Genomic DNA, 11,273 nt, shown 5'->3' on the forward strand with positions numbered 1-11,273 from the left:
CTTATATAAGATGTACATAGGTAGACTGTGCACTTCTACATTTTATAGTGTTAAGATCAATTATACATATAGAAAGAATAGTGCTAGACGGGGCATTTGAGTTTTAAAAGTCTTGTCAACTTCAACAGACACAGCAGCAGAGGACTGGAAAAGTGCAGCATTTCAAAATTCTAGGAATAAGGAAGGGTGTAAGATCCCATTCTAAATAATGAACGTAGGTTATTTTTTCTCCATCCTTAACCTGCACAGAATATGTCCTTCAGCATATCTGAGCTCAGTGCTGGAAGTGAAAAAGTATATAATAAATTAGGATGGTTTTTTTTTTTACTGTACCCAAGTGATTTTAAAAAATGGCATAATGTCAGAAGTATTTTCAGAGCATCCAGAATCTATACTGGTTGCCCTTGGAGTAAAACATAACCATCTAGTTCCTCTTTAAGTGTAACAATTTCCAGCAGATTAACTTTTTACAGTGGATCCAAAAATTTCAAATGATGGTATAATGTACAGAGCTTAATTATTAAAAGTTAAAACCAGAAGCTTCAAGGTGACATTATTTAAAAGGTGTGTTTTAGATAAACTAGCAAAGAATACTTCATTAAAAAAGAGCCACATCGCAAAGAATGAAGTTATGAACTGACCACATAATGAGTAGCAAGAAATTGTCCTGAACAAACCAAAAGTTCATATGTCTTGAGGAGCAGAATACTAAACTTCAGGCACTCCAAATGCTAGATTGTCTCGTATCATCAATGTTTTCCGGAGGTCTCGCTCCATGAGTGGTCTTTGGGTTCTCCATTTGTGTGCTTCCTGAAGTCCTGGCTCAAAATAGTATATACAAGCTCCAAAGCCCACCAATATGAGAATTGAGATCATCAAATACATTGGCACAAACCAATCCAAGAAATGAGGCATAACCACTAGACAAAAGGAAAATAAATATGAAGAGCTGGTATTGATGAATAGAAAAAATACAATCTTATTTATTTATCCTAAACATTGCCATATGCTAAATAAATAAATAAATCTAAAACATTTATATAAGTACCGTACCTACCTTTCCACCAACTCTGGGCAACTCCCAATCAAAGAGTAAAAGACATATTAAATAGTTTTAAAAACTATAAAACACATCCAGTTAAAACATTGAATATTAAAAACAACAAAAACCTGCCCCAATCTGAGCTAATGTGACTTCATCCAATTTTCTCCCAATGCTTGAGGGGAAAGCCAGACCTGATGAACTTCAAGGAGCAAGATGTTTCACAGGGCATGGGCTATCATGAAAAAAGGTACACTTCTAGCTCCCATTAAATGACAATATTTGGGGAAAGAAACAAGGAGTGTGCCCACCCTATCTGATCTGATAGGAAGGGTAGATATCCTTAGGGAAAAGCAGTCCCACAAATAGCATGGTCCAGTGCACATAGGGGTTTAAAAATGATGAGCTTGAATTGCACCTGGAAAAAACTGGAAGCCAACACAGCTTGCACAACAGAGTGTTACATTACTGTGTGCACTGCCACATTCTGGAGTAGTTGAAGTTTCTGTATGCCTTCAAAGGCAGCCGCATGTAGATGGGAGGTGACCAAGGCATGAGTGAGTGTGACAAGGCCTGCCAGTCCAGGAAAGGGCACAATTTTTTTTTATCTTCTATGATGCAATGAAATTAAATTTGGCATAAAATAATCTTTTTTCTATTAAACCCAAGGAACTTACCTTGAGAAGCTGGCCTTTTTTCCCCTCTAAGATCTTATTTTAGAACTTTTTCTATTCCTAAGAAGAAAAATAATATATCAGAATAAATTATACAAATATGTATATTTGTTTCTTACAAATCGTCAATATTTCAAAATAGATTTACCGATTATTTAAAGCACTTTTTTATTCCTCCTTTCAATCTTGTTACAATATCCAAACTAAAAACACAGCTGTTACAGCAAAGTTCCATAGCCTCCTGCTCCAGATATATAGAACTACAACTTGTTCTCTTCCTTGATCTGGTTTAATGTTGGAATCCACATATATTTTGGTATTGGGCATTGGGTGACTTCAGTCTCAGTGCTTCCTACCGCAGTTGGCAAGGCCATGAATTTCAAGGTCTACATGCTGACAATGATCTTGTCCCAAGCAATCTTTGGCCTCGACCCTTGCAGGTAGTCATACATTAGATCTTTGTTCATCTTGGAGCAGTTGTGTGATGATCTGAATATGGAGGGGATTACTTCTAACTCACTGTCTTGGCCAAAATCACTTCCTAGTCTAACTAAGATTTTCTGTCATTTCTCCACAGAATATGAACATTTTGATTTATAAAACCCTATATGGCTTGGCACTTCTGTATCTTCAGGACCCCTTTCTAATAAGTGGTAACCCTTTTGATGAAATCATCTCTGGAGAAGCTGCTTGTGAGCCCCCAATTCCATGAGGTGAGGAAGCTGAACCAGAAGGTGCTGCTTTTCAGTCATGACAAGTTAGCTTAAAGCAAAGCTGGCTGTTTCCGGAAGATAATGAAAGCCATATTTTACTGGAGAAACTTTTTAAAGTGATTGCGCACCATCTGGAACTGAATTTTGTTCCTAGTTTATTTGGTATTAGATATCAACTGTGACTTTTGGCTATGCGAAAATATATATTATATGACTTTTTAACTCTGTTTATTTTTTAAATTAAATATTTTGAAATAAAATAATTCTAATTTTGTCAGCTATTTTGACAATTTCATTTTTATAGATCCTAATGCTCCAATTACAGACACATAATGATGATTCATTTTACTTATGTGCCACCTTTTTTTCAGAAACATGATACTTCTTCCACCAGCTTTTTCCCACCACAATAACCTTGAGAGAAAGGCTGGACTAAGAAATACTACTGGTCCAAAATCAGCTAATAATCTTTCCTTATTAAAGGTAACTTGGACTTTGGTGTCTCAGTCCTAGACAATACTTAAATCCCAATACTCTATTGATTGAAGCTCTCTATCCACTTTGTGCATTGCTTTTTAATTTGTAAACCCAAGGGCAAAATCTATGCATTTTTTAAAAAAATCATAGAAATACAGAACTGATAGTGATCTTCAGAGTCATTGGATCCAAAGCTCTTAGTGCAATAATCTATTAAAGCATATCCAATAAATATTTAACCTTTGGCCAAGCATATTCAATGAACGGAAAAATACAACTTCAGAGTAATTTTTGCTGTTAAACTATTTGTACCATTAGGAAGGGTTTTTGTTATTAATCTTTTTCATGTTCAGCTGGAATCTGCCTTTCTTAAATCTTTTACTTGGTGTTCTGCATTTTGGAATGAGAACAGATTTTCTGTGTAGCATCTTTTCAAGTTTGCTTTTTCTCAAGGCTGAATGTTTCAAGTTCAGTTTAATTTGTCTTTACAATTTCTAGGCTCCTGAACATTCTCTTCTCTGAACCTGTTCCAATTTGTCTGAATTTTTTTTAAGTGCCCAGAATTAGGCACAAGACTCATGCTGTGGTTAAACCAATATTTTAATCAATGTAAGTGGTTTGGGGAGAAAAATAATAGTTTGAATCTTGGGCTAAAAAATACAATAAAATATGTAAGTTTGATAATAGAGGAATATTATTCACAATCCTACAAATCTGTAATTTCCTAGGAATAATAAATATGTTTTGAGTAAAGAGACTCCATCTTAATTGTGTTTTAAAGAAATGTAGAAATGTCCAGATTGAACAAGAAAAAAATGAACTTGGACCTCATTTAAATCTCTGTATACTATTAAATGTCTTGCTATATTAAAAAATATCTTCAGGGAGACATATTTGATGAATTTTATCATGTGCTAAGTCCAGTCAAAGATAGTTTTCCAACCAAATGGTCCAGCTATGGTCAAGTACTCAACTATTCTGGGAAAATCCATACTTTTAGTCAACAGAACTGAATGTTCCAGAGCCCCAAAGTTCTGTTTCCCTTCCAGAAATAACAAATACAAACCATGGAGATGTCATAATGACAAAGTATTTATTGTGGCATTACAATGCAAACTCTGGCCTTTTGTATTGTATTGTGAGATTGGATGCAAATATTTGTATAATGGCATTGGATGAAAATCATTTAATCTGTGCCTTGTGATGATGCAAGTTTCATCATTTATTCCTCCCTTGCCCCATTCACAGAATCCTGTGTTCTGTGAATGGGAAATAAAATAGAGAAGCTATATTCCTACAAACCGCTGGTTTTGTGAAACTCTTGGTTGTGCCAGAGACATAATGTAAATAAATTAGAAAGCAATTTTCCTCTTTTCCGAGATAGAATCAAATCCTGTCTTAAAAGGCTTTCTTGTATAATCCAATAGGATAAAAATATGGGGAATTTTTAAAGGGCTACAATATAATAATTGCTATAAAGAAACATCAGAAAAAGGAACTTAATTCCAGAGCTTTGCAGTGCTGTGCTAACTCATTCTGATACTTTTTAAAAATTACTTTGTGGCAGTGGTAAAATGTATTTTTTTTTTTTGCTACCGGTTCTGTGGGCGTGACTTGGTGGGTGTGGCATGGTGGGGGGGGTCATGTGACTGGGCATGACCAACTTTAAAAAAAAACTTTTATAAAGCATTTTTTTACTACTGGTTTGGGTGAATAGATAGTAAAAAAATGCTTTAAAAAAGTAAAAAAAAGGTTATGACAATCACAGCTGTGCCGCGCGATCATCGGAACCTCTTTTTACTTTTTTAAAGCATTTTTTTACTACCGTTTCGGGTGAATAGGTAGTAAAAAAAATGCTTTAAAAAAGTAAAACGAAGGTTCCGACAATTGCATGGCCCAGCTGTGATCGTCGGAACCTTTTTAAAAACTTTTTAAAGCATTTTTTTACTGCCAGTTTGCCCAAACTGGAGCGAACCGGTAGCATTTCACCCCTGCTTTGTGGTCTAGATCCAGTTGACCTCTGCCCTCTCTTTAGACCAATCCTATGGAACCTTTTTGAAAAAAAAATATTTTAAACCTTTTCTTTCAGAGAAGATTACTTTAAATTTTCATGCCAATGCCCTTGAATTATGTATCCTTTTGCTCTTTTTCTATTTTTGACTTTGCATTTCAATTTGTTTTGTATTTTGAACTGAATTACTGTTTTCCCCAACTAAATTAATTACAATTTAGACTAATTTAAGTATTACCTAAAGAAATCACTTGTATACTTTAATTCTGTGTGTTTTATGTACAGTATGTCACTAAAAACATTTAACTGAAAGAAATTACTGCATGCATGACAATAGATTATCATTTGATAATAGATTATAATTAGAAGATCCTTCAGTGAATGGATCCTAAAGGAGGCAATTTATAGTTCAAATCGAGTTCTTGAACACACCTGGTAATACTAGAAAGCTAAGACTCAACTAATCTCATAGCAAAAATAATAGAACCAAAGAGCCAACCCAAGGAAGTCCTCCACATAACAAGCATATTTGACCCTAAATATTTTGAAATCATCCTTGGAATGGAAATAAACAATAACAAGAAGCTGTTTGCAATAGCTTCTAAAACCAAAACAGAATATTGTATTGTCCATTGTGTCTAATTATTGTCTAATGTATTGTCTAATGACCTGAAAGATCTACATTTTGCAATATAAAAATCATACCCACTTCTAGGTTATTATTACTATCCCACCTCTATATAGTATTCACAAATATTATTGAGTAAACAGTATTAATTCCCTAAAATATGTAGATTACAACTAAGTTATTAAGACCTCAGTTCTATACACACTTACCTGGGAACAGAGGGTATTTTTCAACACTCACTATAGAAGAAAACAAAATAAAACAATGTAGGGAATATTAGCATTAAATATATCTGAAAGAGAGTAATTCATTTAGCAATTTACAGTATTTACTCTTCAGCCTCTTGCATAATCCTCATTTCTATCCCTCTCCCAATATGATGTCTGGATTTCAACATATGTATACTGTGAGATTTTTTTCTGCTGGTTTATGAAATGGCTGGTGATGTTTAAATGGCTCTTATGAATCTAAAAGTAGACCTTACCTGCATATTTGTGTTCCACAGACATATGGGCACAAAATAAAACAATTGGATAAAATCATTCTAATCTCTACTCTACCATGAATAGCTGGATCTACATTCATTTTTGATGTCTCAAACTGGTGATATATCTAAGGAATGTCACATCTGCAGAATTCAAGCTCAACAGAAGTTCTAAAACACTTGAAGTCATGACCCCAAAATAACAAGATATTTCATCTTATTAATTATGCTATCTTTATGCATTCAGAAGTAGGTTCAGAATTAGCACAGCACAGAACTCACAAAGATATTTTAAAACATGATCAAAGACTTGTTAAGGGCTACCGAGTAAAACCTGTGTACACATATCCCCACAGAAATGCCACAAAAGATGCATCACCTACCTCAATCCATGCTTGCTTGCTTCAGGAGATCACAGCTGCTAAGCAAGCTATTCTAGTACCAGGCAGCTTTTGAAGGCCAGTCGCTCTCTGCTGTGTAGTCAGATGACAAGGCAAAGGGATTCTTCACCCAAGGCAGCCAGAGTCCTCAAAGTGCCAGAGCAGATTGGTCCAGATTGAAGACAGATGGAGCTGCACTTGTTCTGCATGCAGCATGCTGGTGCATGCGGTTGTGAATCATACACTCAAGCTCACTGCTTGATCATCTGCTGTTGCCAAAGGACACTCCCCCATTCCCCCCCACCCCCAATAGATGTACGTTACACTCTGGACCAGTTTGGCACCTTTCCATCCTGCTCTCATTCGAGTGGGCCTCCTCCTTTTTCACCCTCACAAAAGAAGCAACATTGTCCCCAACCAATCAAAATGCCGAAGCAAATGAGGACTATCAACGGTTGTCATAGCAACAAGCCTTCTTCTCTGCATGTGATACAAAGGATAAGGGAAAAGAAAGAGGTTGAGAGATGCTCTAAGCTTTGGAAGATAATTTTCAATTTGACAGATGCTTTCAAATGCATTGCTAAAACATGACACTTCCCACTGACTCCCATCTCAAGCACCACATTCAGGCTTTTTCCGCAGAGCAATAATAGCCTTTCACAAGCATATTGGAACACGTTGGTAGGGTGAACTCAAACTCAGGACCACAGAAAGGGAATTCAAAGCAAACATCAGATTGAGTATATATTCTAAATATTAAGGTTGCTCAGACTCTGATTCAATCTCTCAAAGGTGCTTTGGAGCACTTGGGCACTACAAACATGACACTGCAGTTTTGAAAGGCAGCCTTTTAACACAAGGAATATTGTAGATTTGACTAGTACTTAAAGTATTGCGGGGAGGGACTACATCCACACTTGGAAATGCTTTTTGGAGATTGACTTTACACCTTATACCAGGGGTCAGCAACCGCGGCTCTGGAGCCACATGTGGCTCTTTCATCTCTCTGCTGCTGCTACCTGTTGCTGGTTGGCTCCACAATTGATAAGGCTTTCGGTTAGGACAGGTAGAGGAAAAAGGATGCTGCGCTAGGAGGAGACTCTATGATGGGGGAACCAGACGTCCGGTCAGCAGAGGAAAAAGGATGCTGCGCTAGGAGGAGACTATGATGAGGGAACCAGACTTTCGGTTGGCTCCAGAATTGAATGGGGGCTTCCAGTTAGGACTTTTGTGGCTCTTTGAGCGTTTAAGGTTGCTGACCCCTGCCCTACACAGACCTTCTAAACATACATTGTGATTTAGTGAAAAACAATCTTGCAGCAATACTGTCAACATGAACTTGAATTTTGTTAATCTTTTCAAATATTTTTGAGTACATGGACTATATATATGGATTGTAAAAGTTTGTTCCAGAATCAGTTAAACATTTTAAAAATATTGCTTTTATCCTCCTAAACACTCATTAATTTTCTGTAGTGCACCTTTGTTTGTTTTTAAAGACAAGCACACTAATTATAATGGTTTGCGAGATTTAGCATCACAGTGATTGGCTTCACAGTTTCAAATTTTGGAGTGGTAGTACTGTTGCAATTATGGATGTATTGTTGTTCCTTTGGGAGTAGATTTAGAGAAGCTAAAATCTATCTTCTTCATATTCCATTGGTTGGCCCCAAACTTCCAGTATACAATAAAAAGCAACTTAATAATATTGAAACAACAATATTGCAAAAGTATATTTTATATTTATCTTTGTTTAAAATAGGTTTTGAGATCCAGTATGGTATAGTGATTAAGGCAACAGGCTAGAAACTAGGAGACTGAATTCTAGTCCTACCTTGGCATGAAGGCAACTGAGTGAACTTGGGCTAGTAACTTTCTCTCAACCTTAGAAAGGAGACAATGGCTAGCCACTTTTGAAAAAACTTGCCAAGAAAACTGCAGGCACTTTTCCAGGCACTCTCTGAGAATTGGATACAATTGAACTGAAGGTGAAAAAAGCCTTAATATTTTGAATGTTATTTTGTCTCCAAAATGGGGAAAAGATTGGAATAATCTTCAAGGCTAAATACCTAGTGGACAGTTACCTTCAGGCATGAAATCTTTATAGTTATTGGACAACTACACCTTTCATTCTTTCATAACATGAAAATCTTAAGGGGGAAAAAGAGGGGGGAAGCAATCATATCCATCTCCATATCCTTCTCTGGTGCTCTCCCCCTCAGGCTTCCAAGCAGAACTGAGCAGCATTAGCATGAATTTCTCTAGGGCAGTGTTTCTCAACCTTGGAAGCTTGAAGATGAGTGGACTTCAACTCCCAGAATCCCCCAGCCAGCGCTGCTGGCTGGGGGATTCTGGGAGTTGAAGTCCACTCATCTTCAAGCTATCAAGGTTGAGAAACACTGCTCTAGGGGTTAGTCAAATAATAATAGCAAAGAGGAGGAAGCTGTTCCTGCATTTTGAACAACTTCTTAAAGAAATACATCTGCCTTTGTTGTCTGTTACTCAGAAAAGTACTCTGGATTTGGGACCAAAATTGAAGTTCCACATCCAGCATAGCACTGTAAATCTCGAACACTTTCTTATTTGAGGGAACGTGTATAAGCTTGATTCCAAATATTGTCTGCTTGAGTTTATCCATTTCAATTTCCTCCATATTTTTTTTTCTTAAACAGTGATTCATTCCTATTGTCATCAATTTTACATTTGGAATACCATCTTAACTTTCTACAGTGATTGCAAAGAAGTTTATTTCTGGATTGAACTGATGCTTTTGATTAGAAGTCAGTGAACTGTGATAGGCTAACAGAATTCTTTTTAAGAGACAATATATATGATATATCCTTGAAAAGAAAAAATATTCAGTAATCCCAAAATCCAGGGCTGCAAAGTAGTATTGGAGGAAGTGGAAACCAATCAAGGTTGTAGCTTGCTTCCTCCTTAACTTTTCTCACAGAATTCTCTCAAATGCTGTCTTCAAGTCCTTACTGAGTCCATAATTTTACCGTTCTTATCAATAGATATTTCCATAGAAACTTCTAAGATGCTATGTTTCATTACAATTAAAAGTCAAAAGCCTGAAATTCACCTAAACCTACATTGGCTGGCTGTCATTTAGTACATAAAAACTAGCATCACTATTTACTAATTGGATTTATACATTTACATACCTGATTTGATTTCATGCTTTTAATTTATTTGCTTTGTTTGTATTTTTAAATTTTAGTCTTTGCTCATAAACTAAAAATAAAATAAAAATTACAATAGAAAAATTAAGATTTTTCTTAATTTGTTTCCAGTACAAAAATAAAAGCCATTTTTAAGAGGTCAATGCAGTTCCCTTCTATTTTGGTGTTCTTCCAAGGCCTAGGATGGACAAGAAAGCCCCTGAGCCTCTGGGTTTTCAGTTATGGTTTCAAATCTGTGGTGCTATATATTCAGAAGTCAAACTGCTGCTATATAAAGCTATACTAACAAGCATTTAAAGGATACAACCCAAATGAGTCTCCTTGGAAGTCACAGCTGACCTTCTAGAATGGGGCAAAAGATGTGGCTGTTCCAACGAATTTTTGGAGTAGGACACTCTATTATGTGTGCACAGTTGATGCATTATTGTTCTATTTTGAATATTGTGTTTCATTTATTGTTTTAACAATTGGCTTAATATGATTAGATACAGTGTTACTGTAAATCACCAAAAGTTTAGAAACAGGTATATAAATGTTATAAATAATCGGGACATAACAGTCCATGCTTTTAAAGAAAAGAAATTCCTTTAAAATCAATACTTTAAATATGTATATTTATTTTTACAAATTAATATACAAAATGATTTTTGTAAAAACTACAGTAAAACTTTATTAAAATATTTGTGTATTTGGATCCATTAACAAAACCTGAAAATTTACAGTAAAACACACCTTACTGCTACATAAACAGTATTTGGGGCTAACTCTATTTCCTTAAAGAGAAAAAATAAAAGAAAACTCAGTATGAGAATTACAATCGCTTATTTTTTTCTATTATTCTTAACCTATTCAGTGTTCAAAATATCTGATTCTTATCGAGAACTGAACTTGAAATTTCAAGCAAGGGATAACAATTTTCTCTTACAGTACAACACTTGGGACAGATAACAGCAGAGGAATTTTACAAGCCTCTGAATGAGGCAGGGCACAGGAGCGCGTTCTGTTTTCCCCTTGAGATAGCAAATAAAAATTAAGTAGGTCATGCAACAAGCAGCAGCATTATGTTCTTTGCAGCCTAGGTTTCACGAGCAGCCCTAATTTTTAGCTTGCCTTGATAACAGAGTAACTGAATGAAAACTAGGTGGTGCTCTTGGTAGCCAAGAGCCATAGTTGCACAATGGAGGGGTGTCTGTAATATAAGTGATAATTCGCTTTCTTTCCTTTTTAATGGAATGTGTCTCCACGAGTAGTGACGCTATAGTTTTTTATTCATGCCGCTTTCCAAGCCATCAGTTTTTAGTTTATTAGTATCCAATAAGAGCAAAAGGGCTGCATGCAAGCTTCGAGGAAAGGTTATCCATGCTGATTTAGCAATTCCGAAAAGAGAAATTAAACCTGTGACAACATTTCCTCTTTTGTATAAAGTGCGTGTTTGGAGTTTCATTTGTGGTTACAATCATTTCATTCAGGAGAGCCCAGCGCTCCGGATACTTAACCCTCACTGCCCAAAGGGAAAACAGCGAGACCAACGCACGCATGCTCCAAAGCGCCGGACCCGGATCAGGTTCTGCGGCGCAGATCAGCAACAAAACCAGGGCTTCTGAAGTAGCGCGCATGCGCACAGTCTTACGGTGCTCCGTGCAATCGCCCGAATGTACATGCGCAGTAAAAAACAAAAA

General features: G+C 36.1%; 1 protein-coding gene across 1 annotated transcript; it reads right to left on the bottom strand.

Moving 5' to 3' along the window:
* Window positions 1–708: 708 nt before the first annotated feature.
* Window positions 709–915, bottom strand: SMIM45 (small integral membrane protein 45). The gene has a single exon (XM_070948003.1). The coding sequence runs from the start codon at window positions 913–915 to the stop codon at window positions 709–711; it is 207 nt and encodes a 68-aa protein (XP_070804104.1).
* Window positions 916–11,273: the final 10,358 nt, after the last annotated feature.

The sequence above is a fragment of the Pituophis catenifer genome, unplaced genomic scaffold (assembly GCF_029215685.1).
Source record: "Pituophis catenifer annectens isolate HBS135680 unplaced genomic scaffold, rPitCat1.0.hap2 SCAF_7, whole genome shotgun sequence".
NCBI lineage: Eukaryota > Metazoa > Chordata > Lepidosauria > Squamata > Colubridae > Pituophis > Pituophis catenifer.

Bases quoted from the DNA above. Each gene is read 5' to 3' on its own strand.
- SMIM45 (XM_070948003.1), bottom strand. From the start codon at position 915: ATGCCTCATTTCTTGGATTGGTTTGTGCCAATGTATTTGATGATCTCA.